The 23302-nt window shown below is 37.0% G+C and overlaps 1 protein-coding gene across 7 annotated transcripts in view; it reads left to right on the top strand.

Moving 5' to 3' along the window:
- The window catches only part of SPOP (speckle type BTB/POZ protein), a 74259-nt gene that overhangs the window by 33119 nt on the left and 17838 nt on the right, over nt 1-23302 (top strand). For 6 of the 7 annotated variants that reach the window (XM_007482385.3, XM_007482388.3, XM_056816887.1 and 3 more), the window contains 4 exons: nt 15953-16096; nt 16669-16790; nt 20290-20441; nt 20558-20685. In XM_007482385.3, coding sequence (XP_007482447.1) covers nt 16019-16096; nt 16669-16790; nt 20290-20441; nt 20558-20685 — 480 coding nt within the window. In that variant the 5' untranslated portion in view covers nt 15953-16018. Of the gene's footprint in view, nt 1-8017; nt 8241-15952; nt 16097-16668; nt 16791-20289; nt 20442-20557; nt 20686-23302 lie in introns of those variants that run through there. The other variant, XM_001373888.4, reaches the window with a different exon arrangement.

The raw sequence follows: 23302 nt of genomic DNA, 5'->3' as shown, positions 1-23302 counted from the left end.
AGTAGTTTATGCTCTGTGGAGAATTCCCTGGAATTCTAGGTTTGAGTTAGACTGTGGCGACTATGTTAATACATACAAATATATAAATATTACTTTGGTGTATTTTGTAGTAGTTCCTTGCCATTTTTTGGGTGAGGAACCTGAAGTGAGAAAAGGTGACAAAGCTGTGAATTTGCATATACATATCTATATATACATATTACATATGTATAAATTAAAGAGTATTGTTAGTACCCAATGAATTCTCTTATGCCTTTGGCATTCCCCATTATCATCAATGGAATGAGGGATGTAGAAAACTTTATACAACTTGCAATTCTAGTCACAAATCCAAAGATTACCAAATATCCGTTCCCTAAGGAATCTTAATACTTTACAAAATTTGGCAACCTCAAGTTATTGAATTTTTATGTTTTGCCTTCCTCTTGCCTTATTGCCAATAGCCATTTTCTACTTCATTAACTCTAAACATTTATTCTTTTGCTTCCCCACCTCCTACCCTCCTCACATCTTTTGGTTTAAAAAAAATCTTCCCATTAATTTTAGTGTATTCATTGATTTCTAGACCATGTTTAGGAATTGTTTATTTAACTTTAAAAAGCACAATATGATTGGAACTCAGCTAAGTTTTTATGAAATAGTTTGTGCCTTAACTAGGTAGAATTAGGCATTTTTAAAAATTACAGCTGCAAATTGATATCAGACTAGTCTTATGAAAGTTATGTAATATGCCCTCATTTCCACATTTATGACACCAATGATATCTAGGAGTAGTCATTCCATTAGTGGTTTCCTTTATGGGAGTCCTAATTTTTGTACCTATTTTGACCTCTTCATCCTAGTGTTTTTTGCAATTTTCTCAATCTGTATGTGTTTAGAAAATGCAACCAAGTCTGTGAATTTTTGGCATGTTGGAGGTAGTGCTGAACTTAGTGTCAGGAGAGACCTGTGTTCATATCTCAGCTTTTATACATAGGTTGAATCTTTTCTGGAGTAATCCCTTCATTTCTTTTAGTTTCTTTATTTTATAACATGAGGATAATATTACTCAGCAGTTATTACAACAAAGCACTTTCTAAACCTTAAAACCTGTTGTGCATATGTATGTGTATATACATACAAATAGGAACAATTGTTAAATATCTCTTAAGGAAATGTCTCCAGTTGTTAAGATAAAAATTATTAAAATGTAACACTGATGAAAAAGGAACCGGTTTGTTGTGCCTTTTTGAGGATATTTTCCATTAAACTTTTTCCATTCTTAAGACAAACTGTAGCTTTTCTAACTGTAGGCATCCCTAAGTACTTGGATTTTCTAGCTGTGATCATATTTTCCCCCTTCCTTTGTCATTTGAGTTCTTGATGGTGAGACATAATAGAACAAGTTGACTTTTAAAATCATAACCCTATTGGCTCAGACTTCAAAACTTGAAGGCAAAAGTTAGCTAGTAGTCAAGTGAGTCAGAGGAGGGATTTTCTTTTTTGGTAGTTGCTTTCAGATATATCTATCTATATATACATATATATATAGTTATATAGTTATATTTTTTCCAGTTTACATGTAGATACAGTTTTTAATAATTGTTTTCTGACATTTTGCATTCTATCTTCTCTCCACACTTTTTGGAGATGGCAGACAGTATGCTATAGGTTATACATGTGCTATCACATGATTTGTATTTCCATGTTTTTCATGTTGTGAAAGAAAAAACATATAGCTTATATGAGAAAAAACCTCATGAAGGAAAGAAAGTGAAAGACATGTGTTCAATCTACAGTCAGACTTTATCAGTTCCCTCCCTGGTGATGAATAACCATTGCTAGTCACTTTTAAAAGATTTAATTCATGAGAATACCTTAGAGAATAGTCACAGTGATAATCAGGCTGAAGCAAGTGGGCTTGACCACAAAGTGTGACTACCAAAAGTAGAGGGGAAATGGATAAAGACTAACCTCTTGGATGGGGAGGGAGTAAAATGGATAACATTCTGGGTTTTGTCCCTCCACTCAGGTCTTAGGGAATCATACAGACATCTCTTTCTTCAGATTACCCTGTTTACAATATTTTTGGAGCTTCTCACCAAAGTCAAGACTGAGGTAGAAAGTGGGACAGATTTAAACTTTCCCATTAGGAATGAACTGGGTTCCTGAGTGCACAAGAAAAAAGGGAAGGAGAGGAAACAATTATATTCCTCAACCATATGAGGGAACTGGAGAGCTAGGACTTACAGAATGTCAGACTGCAGCAGATGGGGTCTGAGAAGGTTACATGTCAACTTCATAACAGGCTTTGGGCATAAACTCCTGTGCATTCCCTTCTTATCTTTATAGCACCATGATCATACAGTACAGTCTCTATGGCTGATAGGGAAAGTGGGGACCCACCCATCTAACCATTGTGTAGGTGAGACAATGTAGTTTAGCCTGGGACTGGTTGTTGTGTTTTCTTGTCTGTTCTTGGGGTCCTGGCTCATTGCCACTCCTTGTGTGAGGTCAAACCTTACCTACCATTATTTGAATAGCAAGAAATACACCCCAAAAGTAACATTGTTTAAACAAGGAAGCTGCCATTCTCTATCTTCTTTTTCATAATCAAACTCCTAGAAAAAATATCTGTACTATGTCTCCATAGTTTCTCCTCCCACTTCTGCTTACCCTTACCTTCTGGCTTGTGACCTTACCAGTCAACTGAAACTGCTTTCTCCAAGACTCTTTAAAGAATCTATTAATTGCTAAATCCAGTAATTTTTTCTCAGGCTTTATCTTTCTTGATCTTATTTACACTTTAAAACAAATGATTATGAACTTCACAAAACATAAATATTTTCATGAGCAGAGTACAGAAAAAAAGAGGATTATGTGAGCTAGTGAATCTCTAATAATACTGCTTGCTTTTCAAAAAAGTATATATTAAATTTAACATGGTGATAACTTGCTTGGTTGTCTGTGTCCCCTTCTGAACTTCCTTTTGCTCTCTCATGTGTATTTTTTTTAAACCCTTACCTTCTGTCTTAGAATCGTTACTATATATCAGTTCCAAGACAGAAAAGTGGTAAGGGCTAGGCATTTGGAGTTAAGTGACTTGCTTAGGGTCACACAACTTGATGTGGCTGATTGTTACATTTGACTCTAGGCCTGGAACTGTATCTACTGTGCTACCTAGCTGCTCTCTTGCTGAATATTCTTACATAAAGTTTAAAAATAAAATCTGAAGAGATAATGAAAATTTCTCTGAGACAGATCTAGAGGAAATCCACCCAGTCTAGCTCCAAAACAAATGTGTGCAAGAAACAAAAGGAAATAGTGTCAAGTAAGATTTGTAACCCCTTTTTATTACTGAATATTTAGTCTTATCACCTCTTCAAAAGAAATCAAATTCCTGTAGTATACAAGGAATTGTACTAGTAGACATCAGACAATGTGTGCTGTTTTTCAAGAGGCTTTAGATAAGGGGAGAAACTGTCAGATGATCCTGACACATTAATCTAAAGCTAACAAATTAGCTAAAAAGCAAAACCTTAAAACTCTCCTTAGAATTAGAACAAATGTTGAAAAATAAAAGTCCTGGGGCTTTTGTCTTATATTTTATCTACTCTGACTTTTAAAAAAGTATTTTTTTCTTAGATAGTTATCTGTTATATGATATTATGGCAGTTTGTGTGGCTCTGTTTAAGCTGCATAGGATTTTTATAGATTTTATTTTAGTGTCTAAATTTCACTTAGCTCCAAGATTGACCTTTTTTGACCCCAGTAACTTGGCGGATTCCATTGCTGAGTGTAACTCTAAGCTTACATTTACCAAAGTGAAGTAGAGGACAAGAACTCAATCATGCCAATATAGGTAAAGGGATGTGTACTCTTTTGTATGGGCCTAATTTTAAAGAAGGATTTGTAGTTGATTCTGAATTATGTACAGTACTCTTTCCCCCCCCCCCCCCCAAAGTACCTTATACCTTAACAGCAAGGCAACATCAGAATTTCAAATCAGACCATGATCCTGGAACTAGGTTGCCAAAGGCCTTTCAAAACCACTCTTACTCTCCTTCTTTTCTTTAATCAAGCTTTGTTGGATTTGGTAATAACTAGAACTGATGTTATTACTTAATTGAACTATATATACTGCTGTGTTTCAACAGAAACCCTTTCCTCTTCTCCCCTTTCATTAATCATCACTAAGCCATTCATAATGGTATTTGTTGTTTAATGATGGTCATATAAAGATCTCATCATCAGCTATTTATTAAATAGCCACAGGGAACCTGGTTTTTCCTAGGCATATGTTACTTGGGTGCAGTTTTCCTAATCAATCTCTTTGGAAGAGAAATGCATAGTAATTCTTTCATTATACATTTGTGAAGTAGGTAACAAAAGTGATCATTTTATTACTTTTTTTCATTAATGGATTGAAATTGAGCATACCTTTTTTGCTGTGCTTACAAACTAGCTTCTTGATCTAAACTTACTTCCCTGGGCCATGTAGTTCTGAGAGCTGGTAAACAGAACAAAGACTGGCAAAATGGAACTGTTTGACTTATGTTGGAAAATGAGAGCAATTGTAGTAATTTTAAGCTAATAAATCCTAGTATGCCTTTAATGAAAATTTCCCTTGCTTTATGCCAAAGAAGTTAAGACTTTAATTAAACGTCTTACTCATTTCTATTTCCAAGTGAAGAGGTTGTTTCAGAACCTTCTGAGAAGGATCAGCATTTGAGAATGAGTAGATTTTAATTTTAATTGAAGTTCAAAATTAATGTAAATATTAGGGCAAAGAAGTGAAATGAATGAAATTTTAAATAGCCATAAAAAATGTATCATAGTGAAAAGAACACTGAATTTGAATGCAGACCAGGCAAGGTCTGCTGCTTATTACCTTTATGACTGTCAGCTGATTATTTAACCCCCCCCTCTCCTTCCTTTCTGCTTCCTCATCTCTAAAATAATAATGTCACTGGACTAGATGATCTTTAAGATCCCTTTCAACACAAAATCTTATCATTTATACTACCTAACTGAGGTTATATATGCAAAATGTCCAAAACAGTACACAGGAAATGTTTTGATAACATAGAGGATGTATTTTAAATATTTTTTCCTGTCTTAGCTTAGAACTTTTTTTTTCAGGTTGTCTTGGGGGTGGGGTGGGGGGTTGTGTATGTGAAAGAGAGACAGAGATGAAGAAGAAAGTTTTACTTTACATAGGAGAAATTGGCATTGTAATATAAAATTTATATAAAATTCCATTTGATGTTGGATAACTTAAGAGCAAAACAATTTTCCTCACAGATTAACTTAATGTTGTAATTGTAATTGTTCTCTATAAATGGAAATGGGTTTCAATTCTTAAACAATTCATGGGTTTCATTCTGCTCTATAAAAAGAGTTTGACTAAGTAGATTTGCCTTATTTGTGTGTTTGACTTGGAGTCTCAGCCCTGTTGACAGTGTCCTGTACAATGCCTGGTAACTTGATATTTTACTTATGATAAAAAGAAAAAAAAGCCTTATTTGCCTAAAAAAAAGCCTTATGCAAATTTTCACATTGGATTAGGTGGGTCTTTTATTTAAACAAAATTTAAAACCTTTAACCTACCATCTTAGAATCAGTACTGTGTATTGGTTCTGAGGCAGAAGAATGATAAAGCCTAGGCAATGAGGGTTAGGTAACTTGCCCCCAAGGGTCACATAGCCAGGAAGGTCGCATTTGAACCCAGGACCTCCCATCTCCAGGCCTGGCTCTCACTCTAGGGAGTCATCTAATTGTTCCTGTGTTATTGTCTTTTAATCTTTTAAATTCTAATCCAACCAGCAGAAATCAAAAAATTCATTTAATACTGATGGTCTCTCTTTGTATCTTGAATTGCGTAATGAATGTTTTCATAGTGCATGTCCCTGTTTTGAGTCACTTAGCATTAACCTCTTCTCTCCCATAGTGTGCACTTATTTTTAAACTTTCATAGAGAAAGAAGGCTACTTTGAAAGACATGGAAACTTAGTTTCTGTTGGTTTCCTAGCTATAAAGAGTTTGTGTTTATGTGTATAGATGCCAAGTTTCTATGGTTTCTAAGGGTTTCTAGAAAGAAACCCTATGGTTTAGAACATAGAACAGATTAAATGCAGAGATTAGATTGAAGAAAGGTTAGATGTGAGACAAAAGCAATTCTTCTAAAGGTTGCTAAATTCTATCTTCTAATGTATTTGTAGACAATACTAAAATATAATTGGTTATCCTTGTGGTATAATGGATCCTAGGGAGAGGACATACATATTTCAAATAGCAAATTGTAGGTAATAAAATCATGAAGATCTCTAAAGTTGAAACTCAATCGAAACTCAGTCTCTCTTGAGATGATCCATAGGGATGTTGTCCAACATACAGTCAAATTGTATTAGTAAGAAGTAGTATTTAAAAATAATTTGATCAATGTTTGTACAGGACTGGAACGACTATTGTATTTGGCTCCTATAGAGCCCAAAGGACTCGGAGAGATTATGCAACCTCTGTGTATTTGTTGCAGTGAAATGATTTATGTTTTCTAATCTCTTGTACCTTGGACACATTTACATGATGTTGGGGGCCAAACCTTGAATCTGTTTGTCATTTAGATTTTCTGAGAGCCCTTATGGACTTAATAGAAAGGAGACTTTTGAATGAATCAACTCTCAAAAGAGTCTTTGGGCTATGATAATAGTAAGATGAATAGGAGTTTTTCAGCTGAGGAAGTTTTTTCTTTGCTTTGCTTTTTTCCATCTTTTGTTTTGAATTAAGTGATGACCCTTATTCTTAACCCAGAAAATAAAACTGTTTGGAATGTGTTAAAAAGCCTTTCAAAATTCTTAATTCCTTGTTGCCATTAAGGGATTATGAAGACCAACTAGTCTGTAGAATCAACATGAACTTGTAATTTTGAGAAAGGAGAAGCCTCGGTTGGCAGATAGTTTATACCTTATAACTTCAAACCCTCAGAGTAAACCATGCTTTAAGGAGAAATGGATGGTATCTTTTATATCCAAGATATTTCCTTGTTTGACCACATATTTATTTTGGTGCTTCTCTTGCAGTAGATTCCGAAATGAATGTTTGGAGAACCATAATCTCATGAGTTCTTCAGATTGGCATTTTCTTTGTAGTTGGCAGAGTTTTTCTTCCTAGTGGGGTTCTGGTAATAAATAGCAGCAGACCATACACAGAAACCCTGGGAATAGACTCTCTAGATGTATCCAAGTAGATGTTGTTTTAAAAAAACATTACATTTAGCTTAGTAGTTAAGAAAGCTTAGCCACGAGTTTAAGATTTGTAAGGCCCAAGCAGTGTAAATCCCACTGAACTCTGGAGTACTAGTGTAGTACAACAGTAAAAACAATATTATTTGTAGTTAGAAGATCTAGGGTCAAGTTCTACCTTTGCTGTTTACCACCTATGAGATCTTGGACAAGTCACTTAGATCAGTCAGCCAGCAAGTATGTAAGTGACTGATATGTGGCAGACATTATGTTAAACCCTTGGGATACAAAAACATAAAATAAAAATTCCTGTTGTCAAGAAACTTAGAATTTCTAGATCTCAGTTTTTTAATTTACAAAATGAGAGGTTGACTTAGATGGTCTTAGAATTTATATTCTCTAGTCATCTACCTTGTTCTCATTGCAGACCTTCATATTTAGGAGATAGCAAGTGTTAGATTCTTCCTGTGTATATTTTTGGGGTCAGGGAACTGTGCCAGTATATTCAAACTGACATTTTGTGCTGGAGAATTTAAAAGGGAAAGAATGATTTTGAGTTACAAATGGCAATAAAAGTTTTTGTTTTTGTTTGTTTTGAGATAAGAGGGAAAAAGGTCTGCTTCTTAAGGTGAGAATTATTTCATATTTTAACCTTTGAGTGGGCTGCTAAGGTCCCTTTGGGGACAAGGGCTATTTGCAGTTATTTATAATCCAGAGAGAAGGGCACTAAGTCTATAAACAGCTGGCTTGCACAGAGACTTTAGGAAGCGCTGTGGAGTGTTCTGTTGCTAATCCTTTGGACTTCCGTGGTTTGGGATTCCTTCGTGTACCTTCTTGTTTTATACTCTGTTCGGCTTTGTCAGGAAGAGCCTTGCTGCTCAGGCTACTTCTATAAAGCTGTGTATTTTTGTATTGGAAGCGAAAAGTAACTTGAAGAAGATTACTCAGACTTCTCTGTTCTTTGAGTTTCAGAATCCAGAGCTACTAGGAAATAGCTGCAAGCCGGATAAAACCTGATAGGTACTGACATATGAAGTAATCATGTACTTATTTTGGAATTTTTCTTACATTTGGCAAATAAGAACAATGTAACTATATTAATTCAGTTTAGTCATATAAGGATAGAAGTTTACCTGAGGTTACTGTTTTGATCTGGTTTTGGAAAAACTCAGAACCTTTTTAGATTTGTGTATGACGTATGTATGTGTGTGCGTGTGTTTGTGGTAAGTCTTTTTTTCAATGCTTTGCCAAAGCAAAGAATGATCTAAGGTGTATTCCAAGAGTTAGTTTTAAAGGGCAATGTACATGGAAATTACAGATCAAATCTTAGTGCAGTCAACTCATAGAGAGCTGCCCAAATTCTTACATTATACTAGAATTTTATTGCATTGACTGTAGCTTGAAATAAGTGGGTCACCGGCTGAGTCTTTATTCTTTTTTTTTATAGTTTTCTTTCTCTGCTTTTATTCTTTTTTTTAAATTTAGTCAATTTAGAACATTCCTTGGTTACAAGAATCATATTCTATCCCTCCCTCCCCTACCCCCACCCTTCCTGTAGTCCAGGCACAATTTCACTGGGTATTACATGTGTCTTTGATCAGAACCTATTTCCATGTTGTTGATGTTTGCACTAGGATGTTCATTTAGAGTCTATATCCCCAATCATATCCCCCTCAACCCATGTAGTCAAGCAGTTGTTTTTCTTCGGTGTTTCTACTCCCACAGTTTTTCCTCTGAATGTGGATAGTGTTCTGAGTCTTTATTCTTATCTATTATGAATTTTATTTTATTTTTGTCATTACAGAATGTAGCCTTTATACATACTATGTAATTTTGGCAGTATTTCTGTATAATCATTTGTGTGCTAGAAATTTCCAATCTATCTCTCTAAATTTGCCATCTTAACATTCCTTTCCCTGTTTTATGCCTTGGTGTTGTCTCTTTCCTTCTCAGACTCTTACCAGAACGAAGCAGAAATAGAATCCTTTACAGTTGGAGTAAAATGAGTTAATCATTTTCTTTCAGGATTTCCATAGTATTATACAAATGTGGCTGGATTCCACTGTCAGTCCATTACCTATTATAGTCACATTAGATAAAAACATACTAGTAACTTAAAGCTTATTGAGGAAAAATGCTGCGTCAAATGCATCATATTCAAGCCCTCTTGTTTAGTTACAGTTCTGTTACAAGCTGATCACAAACTGTCCCACAGCTTGGACATTTTAATTGTAAAGATTGCTAGGTTAATTTGAAAGTATAGTTTTATTATAATAAAGAAGCAGCCGTCTTTAACTAGAACTGTATATTCATACACAAACAATAAATAGTACATCATTCACAAAAAGTGTACCTGATTACTATCTCTAAATCTGTTCTTCTTTTTTCTGTTATTGTTTTATTCCTCATTGATGGTCTTTGGTATTGTCCTCAATTTCCGTTTAAGAAGTGCCTGAATAAAAAAAAAAAACACTGTGCGTTCTGTAATCAGAACCCATTAGACTAGGTTGAAACTGCCAAAAATTTGCCCTTAAAAGTCAGACAAGCTTTGCCACAAAGGAAGTCAGTGTGACCTGTAATAATCTGTCCTTGGGGTAATGAGAAGGAAGTTATTGCACCTTGGACTACATATTATTGAGTTCACATGAATAAAGGAACAAAGACAACTCTGTAGGTCATGTTAATCCTCAAGTATTATGGTTTGTCCATGTCTCTCTTCCATGTCTTCTAGTTTTCATTGTCAACAATCTTTTTGGCATCTTCTGTTTGGAAAGTGCAAGCGTCTCTCAGTTTTAAAATAGTTATGACACTGGAATTTTTCCTTACTTGAAAAGTGAACCATATTTTAAACCTAGGCCAAAAAAAAGGTGATAATATCTTTCTTAAAAGGGAAAAAAAAATCCTCCAATACATCAGATAGTTGCAGGAATTTATTTCAAACCAGTTTGTGTACTGATTCCAGACCTCTTTCATTAATCTGGGTGTCTTAAGACCTACTTTGGTATAAGGATTACCCATAGCAATCCTATATCTGATATGGTTGTGCCAGTCAATAGAGTTTTAAGTTCTACGCCTGAGTGGTTTGATTTGAAGATAAGATGGGAAGGACACTAGGGAAATAAAATGAAAGATAAAAATGACTACCAAATCTGTCTTTGCAACACTTCACAAAGACTCTTCTATCCTAGCTTTGTCCATTACAGGATAAACTACTGACAATTTATTCCCTCTCCTACAACACTTCTTTGCCCCAGAAAGAATCCTGGTTGTGTAATCCCCAAGCAGAAGTGCTTTTAGCTCAAACCATTTCCTGATTTATACTAGGAGTTGTCACTGGGTCTTAAAGTGAAGCAAGTTATATTTCTGTAATTATCTTCTTCTTCCTTTCAGCCCCCTCAGCATTAAGGTTGACATTCCTTCACACTTGTTAATAACTCAACTTGGTTCTTGGCAGCAGAGATTTTAGGTGCCAAAATGACATCAAGGCCCAGTATATATCCCATCTAAAAGTTTTAAATTAGTTGTCTTCATTTATGTCATAATTTTAATTTCATTGTGAATATTGTACATAGAGCATTGTCAGAGCCTTAGTTAAGAATTTGTAATAAAAGCAAGAGAAAAATTGAGTTTGAACAGAATTCTATAATTCAGTACACTGTACAGGTTTGTTTGAAAATACATTCTATGATCAGGGCAATTTCAGTGATAATTTTTCAACCTCTCACCTATTCTCCCTTAGCCTTCTACTAGAGTTAGAATTCATACTGATAATATTCCTCCAATCTAACTTACATCCTTAATGTTACATAAGAATAAGAGCATCACACTTTCAAAAAGGCACTTGTAGGCCTTTTTTAGAGGATCATATGGGTATTGCTATTAACTGCTTGAAAATGCCTTCACATGTGTTGTTTAGCCAAACTGCAATATTTCTTGATATGAAAAGAACCAAAATGCCTTCAAATTAGAAACAAAAGTAAAAGAAATAATGGAAAGGGCCTGGCTGTGAAAAATTCTCTAGAGTGGAGTTTGGGATTGTCAGAATTCTCCCAACTTCAATAGTCTTTGAAAAATACATTTTAATGCAGTCATTTCAAAAAATTAAAAATAAGACATTTAAAGCATTTTATTTTTTAAAATTATCTTTAACTAGAGAGAACTCTGATCTTATTTAAATCTGTTTCAAGCCAATAATAGATTTTATTATTAGCTGACTCCTGTAAAAGTTCTCAAAAAGGTGACCCCCAAATAGAACTCTCTTTTTAAAATTGTTTCTCTACTGGGCTTCTGTGACAACTGGCATGGTGTGCCAGAGAGTTCATGTAGCACCAGGTTTCTACACTGATGAAGCACTTTACCAGTGGTGCCTGCTATGAGTGAAATTAATTAGATCTGTGCTGTCCTAGTCAATTTCCCTCTCAGCAGGCATTGGGGATAAGGCTCATCAGTGTGGGGAGGCAGAGTCTAGTTCAACCAGCTGCTGAATTGGACATGAAAAGAAACAAAAGTAGAATTAGAGAAGGATTGGATGACAAAAGTCCAAAAAGAATGGAAAAAATTTTGAAGAAATGTCCATGAGCATAGTAGAATTTCTTCTATCTTTAAGAATACACCTTGGGGGCAGCTGGGTGGCTCAGTGGATTGAGAACCAGGCCTAGAGACGGGAGGCCCTAGGTTCAAATCCGGTCTCAGCCACTTCCTAGCTGTGTGACCCTGGGCAAGTCACTGGACTCCCATTGCCTAGCCCTTACCACTCTTCTGCCTTGGAGCCAATACACAGTATTGACTCCAAGACAGAAGGTAAGGGTTTAAAAAAAAAAAAGAATACACCTTAATTTTAGTGAATGTTGTTTGTTATCTAAGTAGATGAGTTTGAGGAATTTGCCATTTCATTAGCTTCAAAAGTTATTTAGTTATTAAATTTCATTTTTACATTCTAAAAAGCTTTGGACTAATGTATAGAAGCCAGGTCAGTTAGATAGATACAGTTTGTCTGGGCTGTTCACTTAACCCTGTTGGCCTCAGTTTTCTCATCTGTCAAATGAGCTAAAGAAGAAAGTAGCAAAACACTCCAGTTTCTTTGCCAAGAAAACCCCAAATGGGGTCATGAGGACTGAAAATAATTGAACAAACTGTGTAGTTCTGTTCTAGGGATTTATATCTGCAAGTTATTTTGTTTCAAAGATTAGAGAATATTCCTGAAGATAAATGAATAATTCCCAAAGAGTCTTTACAGAGTAGTTAAATGTATTTGTTCCTTTTTAAATTATTTGTTCCTATGTTAGCCTTTTAAATGCAGACCTGAAAGCAAATCTTTTAACTTAAATTACTATCATATTGAGAAAGAAATAGGTGATTTATATATATGACTGGAACTGATATCCTGTGATATTTGATAATTGTAACAGGGAATTAGTTTTAAAATGTTAATTTTCTATGTCCAAGTAATTGCTGTTCATTTCTGATGGATTTTTTTTTTGGGGGGGGGTCCAAATGAGGGCTATTTTTAAGTGACATTTTGAAATCCCCCACCATCAGAGATGACTCCTTTGTTGCTTAGTTGTGGAGCTCAAGGTGTTATGTGGGACAGCCGCCAAGATAATCTTCATGCTTGGGTATGACCATGTTATTCACTTGCTTGAGAATCTTCAGTGTCTCTCTTTTGTCTGTAGGATAAAATGCAAACTTCTTAGCTTGGCATTTAAAACTTGTCACAGTCTCTTTCCAGACTTACTTCACATTACTCTCCTGTACACTCCTTTTCATTAAGGCCTACTTGCTATTCCCTAAATTTGGAATTTGTTCTCCTATTTCCATGCCTTTTGCATAGGCTGATCTCCTTCATGTCTAGAATGTTCTTATTTCTCCCCTTCAAGTCTTAGAAAATTTAGAATAATCAACCTAGATCTGGAAGGAACTTTTAGAGACCATCTAACCTAAGCCCTTTGTTTTACGGATGAAAAAACTGAGGACCCAGAAATGTTAAGTGAATTATCCAAGGTAACACAGTCTGTGTTAGAGATGAAATTTGAACCCAGATCCTTTGACTGTCCCTCTAGAGTATAGTCTCCTTTTACTATGCTAATACTGCCCAAATAGTTTCTTTATAAGCTGAACTTTGGTACCATCTCCTAGAACATACCTTCCCTGATTGATCTCTTTGGTTAGTAATGCTCTTTTCTTTTCAGATGGTCATCTGAGTGTAAATTTATCACTCTTAGCCCCCCCTCCCCCCCCAAAAACCGCAAACACAAAACTTAAATTTTTAAGGGTTTCCAGGGTAGAGGCTTTGTTTTGTCTTTGTATACTTAGGGCCTAGCACAGAGTAGGCAACTGTTGAACTTAAATTTAATTAGTAGATAATATGCATTTATCTCCCCATATGCATATGGGGATGCATTTCATAGGAAGTTCAAGTCTTCTCCTTTTCTTGGTCATGAGATCATTAGATCATAGAATTTAGAGTTGGAAGAGACCTTAAAGATCATCTATTCTATCACTTTCATTTTATAGATTAGGAAAATGAAGATCAAAGAGGACATGACTTACCCAAGGTCATACAACTAATAATTATCAGAGATAGAATAATAATTATAGAGGGGGAGTTGATCTGTTCTCATGATGATAATGTGATATTGCAAATGTTAGAAACCAGAAAGATCCCCAAATCATGATGTTGATTAAAGGAAACCATCAAGGCTGATGTTAATTGGGATAGATAGCCAGCCATGTGTTACAATTATATCACATTTTTTCTTCCAATGTTGTTTGTATATACTTGAGGAGTAGAACCTTTGACTTCAGTTATGTTTTATAAGAACAACATATTTTCATATATTAATAGTAATGTGATGTATGATGTAGCTCTTGTTTTCTATCACCAAATGAGTGTTTTTCACCCATTCATTTGTGAGAGGGGCCATAATTATCCTCATTGTAAGCCCCCTTAAAGGCTGCTACAACTAAAAAGTCATCTCTGAGACCCATTCATTTCAGGGTGAAGTTATTCATCTCTATTCTTCCCACAGTGACTAGGACAGGCACTAGCTTCTAAAGAGCAGCAGATAGTCAAGCCAAGTTTTTAACCCTTTCTCTGCAATTTTATTTCCAAGTTGGCCTTCCTATCATTTGTCCTCATTCCCCTATAGAAATAGCCTTGAATGAGGCCGGAGTTACACTGAAAATATATTGAGGGGTAGGCAGCTCAGTGGATAAGAGAGCAAAGCCCTGGAGATAGGAAGTTCTGGGTTCAAATTTGGCCTTAGATACTTCCTAGCTACGTGACCCTGGGCAAGTCATTTAACCCCCATTGCCTAGCCCATACTACTATTCAGCCATGGAATTGATATTTAGTATCCAATCAATGACAGGTCATTTTTAAGGAAGAAAGAAAAGAAAATATATTGAGGTGGCAGCTACATGGCACAATGGATAGAGAGAGAGCCAGCCCTGGAGTCTAGAGGTCCTAGGTTTAAATCAGGATCCTAGATTTAAATCTAACCTCAGAGCTTCCTAGCTATGTGACCCTGGGCAAGTCACTAAATCCTAGTTGCCAAACCCTGCTGTTCTGTCTTAAGATTTGTTACTAAGACAGAAAGTTTAATATATATATATATATATATATATATATATATATATATATATATAAAATCTTGAGATTTAGCCCATCACCAGCTACCAAGTTTTCTTTAGACCTCTACAATATATCTAGAATTGAGCCAGACCCCTTTAAAGGGCTTCCTAGTGGAGCAGCTGGGTAACTCGGTGGATTGAGAGCCAGACCTAGAGACAGGAGGAACTCCTAGGTTCAAATCTGGCCTCAGACACTTTCTAGCTGTGTGACCCTGGGCAAGTCATTTAACTCCCATTACCCAGCCCTTATTGCTCTTTTGCCTTGGAACCAATATTTACTTTCTGTCTTAGACTCAATATTAAGGTTTTATTCTTTAAAATAACAAAAAATAAAGTGCTTCCTAGGCAGTGTAGGAGAAAAGAGATCGACAATATTGAGAGGTAGCAAGGTTTTAGTTTCTTCATCTATAAAATGAGAATGCTTCATTCAATGGCCTCTGAGGGCCTTCCAGCCCTGAAACTATGATCCTATGGAAGGGGACCCTAAGCCAAACACAGACATTCTTCAGGGATACCATTGTCCCTTTTCTTTGTTTTTTCTTCTCTTTTTCCCTGCCACCAGTCCTCCTAACAGCCCCCAAAAGCGTCTAACTCCATCTTAGAAAACATATCTTTTTACTTTAATGCCATTTGACCAGCAAAACTCCAACCACTTTTTATTGTAGTACTTAGAAAAAGCAAACTGTGTGCATGGGAAAATGAAGCCTGGAGAAATTATGTTTAGCCTCATTAGATATTTAATTGTATAATATTTAACCTCAGATAGAAATGGGTATATGGCATCCATACTTTTACTGAACTGGTTAGCGCTTTGCAGGATCAGTGTTTAGTGAGTATCTCATTAACTGTGTAGTGTGAAAACATTTGTTATCACCTCTTTAAAAAGCACCTCTTTCTTTGGTGTAAGTTAATTAAATGAATGCGTCTGTTTAATGTTCTTTTTGTACCTCTGGCATATGCAGGGTATTCAAATAAGGGTATGGGGAAGAGGATTTAAAGTTTAATTCAGAAATAATTTTTCTTTTCTCAGAAGTATAAGACAAGGAGTATCCTTAGAGTTCTAACCAAAGGCCTCTTCTCTTGCTCCTTGGGATTAACAGGGTGAAGACTAAATAGAATTTTTTTTCTTCTAAACTTGGAAATCGAGTTTAACCTTCAAACTGGCGATGTCAAGGGTCCCGAGTCCTCCTCCTCCGGCAGAAATGTCGAGTGGTCCTGTAGCTGAGAGCTGGTGCTACACGCAGGTAAGTTAACTTTTTTATAGGTTGGTCTTAGAAGATTTTTGATAAGTCAGAAATGTGAAATTCTTTCCTACCCCAGGGTCTATTGTTTCCCCTTGAGTTTAACTTTCAATTCCTTAAAGGGAGGGATTATACCAGAAGATGGCAATCTAGAATAGGAAAATTTACCTGCAGCCATAGACCTTTCAACCTTCCAGACCATTGTGTCACACAATAGTACCTGCCTGAAGGTTCTACACTTGGTTCCCAAATCATTAGTAGCACAAACTGTTTGGAGAAAAGGCAAAGAGAGGTTAATGGATATTTCATTTACTTTATTCTTTTGCCTCAGTGTTTTTCTCACTTTCAAACAAGTGTTTCAGGTATTCTTGAAAAAAGTTGTTGAAAGCGATCACCAGATTTTTTTCTGTAGTTGAGACTGCCCTTGTCCCTGTTTACCTTCCCTTATTTTCACCAAACAGTGCTACCTTGAAGTTGGCATTAGATACAGGAAAAGGAGGGAAGACCTGAGCTTTTCCCTACTTCTTGTGGTTGACTATTCTTCACTGAGTTGCTTTCTGACTTTCTGTCTGTAGATCAAGGTAGTGAAATTCTCCTACATGTGGACCATCAATAACTTTAGCTTCTGTCGGGAAGAAATGGGTGAGGTCATTAAAAGTTCAACCTTTTCATCAGGAGCCAATGATAAACTAAAATGGTAAGGAACACATTCAGCATAATGAAACTTGTAAGAAGCGTTTCCAACTTGTCCAGAATTGGAGCTTATTCAACACAGATGCAGGAGAAGCAGTTATTAAAAAAGTCTTCAAGTACCTACTGTGTGTTTAGCGCTTTTTCAAGTGCTTAGAGAAATGTTTGGTACTTGGCATTTTTATTCACATTCATGCTCTGGCAAAGTATGTGCTAATGATTTGGGTAGCATATATTCCCTGTGAAGAGGCATAGGGTTAGGCTCCTGGCCAGGAAAAGGTGCCATAACTCTGGCATGGCCTAGGGGGTACATATGGCTTAGAAATTGAAGATGGCAGGAGCAGCATCTGAATTCGCATTCTGTGGATTCAACTTGTGACATTTACACTTTAGATAGAACCCTTTAAGTAGCTAACTCACTGTATAATCGTTTTAATTCATCCATAGACAAATTTACATCACTAGCTCTCTTTATAAACTAGGCAGAAACTATATTCTGTATAATTTTATATAATCACTTTCAGAGTAAATGTAATAATTTGTCTTTGTCTGGATAAACACCCTCCCTCCTAGACCCCACCTGGGATAGGGAGGGACAAACTTTAAAAAAAACAAAACACCTAAATAATCCATGCTTTAAAAAAAAATTCTTCATGACCAGAATTAGTAAATTTCTGTCAAATCATTGTATGCTTCGTATGTCTCCCAAAGTGGGATTTTTGATAGCCCCTGACCAGACCTACCAAAAAAAACCCAACCCAAACATTTATTAAGTACTCACTGTGTACAGAGCACTGTGCCAAGTCTTGGGACAGATATTTATATAAAACACAGGTTTTAACAATTGGGGTTTGGGGGAGGGCTTGGGGCAGAAGAAGAAACCAATAAACAAAAATAGATGCAATACATGATAATACATAAGTACATTAGATACAAGGAAGACCTCCTCCACTCCCCAGAATATAGTATTGAAGATGAGCTTTAAATGTTGATAATTTGGCAGACAAAAATGAGAAGGGAGAGAGAATTCTATGCACAAGGAACAACTTTAGCAAAAGCAGGAAAGCACAGTGAATATTCAGAATGGTCAGAGTTTGAGAATGTGGAAGGCAGTTAAAAGATAAAGCTGAAAGGGGACCATGGGACCAGACCAGGTTGTGGTCTTAAGCCAGAAAAGTCAGTGATAAGGGAGAATCCAAGATGACCTCAAGGTTACATGAACTAGAAAAGAGGCACCACAAACAGAGGTTAAATCAAGAGGACCCATAGTTCAAGGAAAGATGGAACAGCTGGAAATACGCAGTTCTGTAGCTCAGAAAGAAAGTTAGGAATAAAGTGATTCAGAGTCATCTGAACAGAGTTAAACCATGAGAAGTAACTAAGAGTGATCTAATAGAAGTCCAAAGGCAGACCCTTTGGGAAACACCTATAGTAAATGGTAACAAAAGGGAGGAAATGTCAGCAAAGGAGTAAGAAGCAGGAGATGGCAAAAGAGTCACTGGGTGTACAATTGATTATGAGAGGAGTTTGGAATAGTCATTGTGGGAAAGGAGTAGTTCATAGATATATAGTTTCCAATATAAAAGGATAACTGATTCTCTGAAGCTGTAGGAGAATAAAGTATCCAATAGAAGGGATATGGTCTTTAGTGTTAGAAGCTAAAGAGAGGACTAAGAATGACTGGGGGGGGGAGGGGGGAAGGTCATCGGATTTGTGGTTAGATATAGCAATTTCATTAGAATTGATACGGTTAGCCTAATTACAAAGAATTGAGAAGAGTAGATAGAGAAAAAGACATCAGATATCAATAGCTTAAAAACAAACAACTAACTCTTCTGATTCTAAGGCAAAAAAGTGGTATGGGTGAGGCATTGGCGGGTTAAGTGCCTTGCCCAAGATCACAAAGGTAGGAAATATCTGAGGCCACATTTGAACCTAGGACCTCCCATCTCCAGGCCTGGCTCTCAATCTACTGAGCCACCTAGCTCCCCACTGTTGATAACTTTTAAAAGAAGTTTAGCAGTGATGGGGGATAGAATGGTTAAGGGAAGATATTTTATGTTGTTATTTTTAACAGTTAAGGAGACTCAAATATGTTTAGTTAGCTGAGAAGGGATCTCTGGTTAGGGAAAAATTGGAGATACATGAGACATGAGTTGACTTAGAAACAAGGTGGGAAGATTGGAATTGGGGCACAAGATTAAGACTTCAAGCAGAGTTTAGCCTAGGTGAGAATCAGAGATATCCCATCTGTAACCAGAGAGAAGGAAGAAAAATAATAAAAGAGAGGGTGCTTAGAACCTGCACTAAGAGATTCCAGCTGTCATCATCTAGTACAGTGTGTTGGGAGGAGACATGCCCTTAGACTTTAGTGCTTTCTTTTTTCCACATTGAGTGGTCTGAGAGCTACTTTAAGCAGTGCCAAGCTGCCATGACACCTTAAGAATGACAGCTTATGTGTAGACAGTTTCCAAATTACTCATGAGAACTGTATAGTGACTATAAGATCTTGAGTTAGAAGCAGCTGGTTATGAAGTGGATAGAGAGCCAGTCCTGGTGTCATGAAGACCTGAGTTCAAATCTAGCCTTAAACCCTTATTAGCTGTTGGACCCTGGGGCAAGTCACTTCACTTCTGCCTGCCTCAGTTTCCTCATCTATTAAATGGGAATAATTACAGCACCTACATCTCAGGGTTGTTGTGAGGATCAAATGAGATAGTAACTAAAGTGTTTAGTATGGCGCCTAGCACAGAGTAAGCACTGTATAAATGTTGATTATTATATGCTGAGTTAGTGCTCCCATCTGATCAACAGGGAGGGAATCCTTGCTCCTAAGGAATTATGGGGACAGCAGAGATCAAAGTGACAATACCTGTTTTTTCCATGTCACAGTTCTTCCTGTGCCTCTTCAGAAAATTTGTTGGTAATAAAAAGAATTGCTGGTTTTGCATCAAGAGCTCAGCTAAGGGCTGCTTTTTATCTTTTTTTTTTTTAGTGGGAGTGGGGCAGGGATGAGGGATGATACCTGTGATTTCATTGGTGTGGAAAACTCCCTCCAATGACCCTTTCCATCACTGAGAGATTAAGTGACTTGGCCACATGGTAACATGGCTAGTAGATGTCAGAGACAGGACTTGAATTTAGATTTTCATAACTCCAAGACTGGCACTCTTACCACCAGCTGAGGTTATATACCAGTAGTTAGCCAGTAGCCCTCCCATAGATTGAGAACTTGGATAGAAAAAGGTTGACTGGACTAAAAGAACTAGGATATTTAGCTGGGAACAAAAAGAGGCTAAATAAGTGATTTGGAAGATTATGGAAAAAGGAAAAGAAAAAATATCTAGTGAAAATTAGGTCAATCTAAAATGCCCCTTTATTTTATGAAAAAATGAATAGGCAAACTATGGTCCTCAAGGGAATGTTTCACATTACTACTTGAGGCTAGAGCCATGAGAACACATTTTAACTTTTAACTTCATTCATATCTTGTCTGTTCTGGGTAGGTGTTTGCGGGTGAATCCAAAAGGGCTAGATGAAGAAAGCAAAGATTACTTGTCTCTATACCTATTATTGGTCAGCTGTCCAAAGAGTGAAGTTAGGGCAAAGTTCAAATTCTCCATCCTGAATGCCAAAGGAGAGGAAACGAAGGCAATGGGTAAGTATGCTCTTCATGGGTTGTCTTTGGGCTTTGGCCGATAGTCACTCCCTCTGCTGTCCATTTGTGACTTTAGACTGAATTTGTGAATCGCCTTATTTTGATATCTTGTGTAGAGAGCCAGAGAGCATACCGGTTTGTACAAGGCAAAGACTGGGGATTCAAGAAGTTCATCCGAAGAGATTTTCTTTTGGATGAAGCTAATGGTCTCTTACCTGATGATAAACTCACCCTCTTTTGTGAGGTAAGTTTACTGATGCTGCTGTGAAGCTGGCCATTCCTAGAACTGTCTAGAATACTGGTGAATTCACTTGTATTGTCCTGGGGAGGAAAGAAAGCCAGGGTGAGGAGTGGGGCTGGAGGTGTGGGGGCAGCTAGGTGGTATAGTAGATAGAGCACCAGGCCTGGAGTCAGGAGGATTTGGGTTTTCATTGGCCTTAGACACTTCCTAGCCATGTGTCCCTGGGCAAATCACTTAACCCTATTTGCCTAGCCCTTGTCCTTCTGTCTTAGAGTTGTTATTAAGACAGAAAGTAAGGGTTTAAAAAAAGAGAGCAGGAAAAGCCAAAAGCCCTAAAGGGCAATGCCATACAGAAGTTATATTTAGAATGAGAGGATCTGGGTTAAAGTCTCAGTTCTTCTATTTATGACCTGTGTGACCTTGGGCAAGTCATTCATCTCTCTGGGCCTCAATTTGCCCATCTATAAAATGAGGACATTGGATTAGATGATCTCTAAATTGTACTGTAGCTCTATAGTCTTATAAAGCCTAGACTCTGGCATCAATTAAAGGCTGTCTTCATGATTTTTAAAGCTCCTGAACTCTCTACTGAAATTCCCTTTCTTACAAGATTTAGAAGCAGGGACTTCCTTGGTTTTTGTGGGGGCTGTATTCTTTGCCTCAGTATCCCCAGACTTTTCATGGAAGTCCTTTTTAGGCCTCCTTTCAAAAGGTTATCACTGATAGTAAATGCCCTCTTGCTTCTGGAAATCTGGGGAGCCTTACTTCAGGAATATATATTTATATATACATTATATAGATATCGAATAAGCTACTTGCAATTTCTTTTTTGGACCTGGGAACTCCAGTCAGGAATGGAACACTTAACAGTTTATGCTATTTAGGAACATCTGTAAGATGGGAAGGTGAGAGGCAGTACTGATAGAAGGGATGTTCTAGGCCTCTGCTTAGACCTGTGCTAAAAGATGCCAGCTGTCATCAACTAGGAGAATGTGTGGGGAAGGGACTAGACTTCAGACTTCAGCGCTTTATCTTTCCCCACTGAGTGGTCTGAGAACCACTTTGTGAGCAGAGCCAAGCTGCTCTGACACCTTGAGGATGACAACTTACATGTGCAGACAGCTTCCCAACTACTCATGAGAATTGTATAGTGGAAAGATCCAATCTTGAGTCAGATAGCTGTTGGTGAAGAGGATAAAGATCTGGCCCTGGAATCAGAAGGACCCCAGTTCAAATCTAGCTTCAGACACTAACTAGCTATGTGACCTTGGGGGCAAGTCACTTCATCTCTTTGCCTCAGTTTCCTCATCTGCTTAGTGGGTATAATTAGAGTATACCTACCTTGTATGGTTGGTTGTTGAAGATCAAATGAGTTAATAACTATAAACATATAAAGTCCTTAGTATATCACTGCCTGGAATAGAATAAGCATTGTATAAATATTAGTTGTTATTATTTTTGTTGTTACTGAGCTAGTGCTCCCATCTGATCAACAGGGGAGGGAATCCTGCCCCTAAGGATCTATAGGGACAAAAGAAATCAAAGTGGCAGTACCTATTTTATTTTCCATGTCACAGTTCTTCCTGTGTCTCTTAAGGAAAATTTGATGTCCTATAATATAAAATTTTGGGAACAAGTGTTTTTAATACCTTGCTGCTTATATAAAATGTAGTTTCATATGATAGCTACTCACTCTTCCTTTTAGGCTGGGGAAAAGAGACAGTATAGTGAGAGGTACTGTATAAATGTAGAATGTTGAAGTTGCTTTTTATTTGATGATTTTTGAAATTTGAATTCTATATAGGTCCAACTGGTCACACATCACACTCAGTCGGCCAGAAGGAGGAAGTGGGGGAACAATCAGGTAGTTTAGTGTGAGGTTAGATGCTATTTTAAAAAACAAAAACCATACTCAGGCTTTCAATTTGTGTGGTTATACAATCCACTCTAAACAATCTATGCTGAGAATAGTCTTTACCTATTTTGAAGCTCTGTGTTTCAAGAGCAACTAGAAACTGTAGAAAAGCTTAATTCCTACTAGAAATGAAAGTAAGTCACTACAGCTTTTGTTTCCTCAGGGAAGAAAAAAACAATCCTCTAAGTGTCAAGTCCATTTTTTTTTAATTGGCATTTTTAGATAATGGTACAACCTTTATTGCAGCATTCCAGAATTCCACAGTGGAATAGTGGCAGTTTCTTGCCCCATCCATAGATTCAACCTCTTCCCATTTTTTTCCCCTAAAACCATTCCAGCTGCTGTAGCCTTGTTGACAGTCTTGATTTGGAAGCCAGTTTGCCTAAGTCCTCACGTGGTCACCCATTTTTCTGTCTTTGAGTCCATGGCTGTTCTCCAATCCTCTTTGCCCTCACATTTCCATATCAGATTCCCTCAGGAGGAGAAGCCTCGTGGTTAAGTTTAGCTTTGCCTTGCTAACTTGGGAGGGAGGCGAGATTACACTTTGGGAGTTGGAAGATGTTGAGCTGGGAAGCGTCTGCTGGATTCTGCTGACGCCATCAGTTTCTTCCCATCAAACCAGGTGTGCCATATGTTCCTCTCACACTTCTTAGTTGGCCACAGGTGCAGAGCTCTGTTTCTTGCTTTTGGACTTGTGCCCAGTGA

Source organism: Monodelphis domestica, chromosome 2 (assembly GCF_027887165.1).
Source record: "Monodelphis domestica isolate mMonDom1 chromosome 2, mMonDom1.pri, whole genome shotgun sequence".
NCBI classification, from domain to species: domain Eukaryota; kingdom Metazoa; phylum Chordata; class Mammalia; order Didelphimorphia; family Didelphidae; genus Monodelphis; species Monodelphis domestica.
This window is presented reverse-complemented; position numbering and strand designations above follow the sequence as displayed.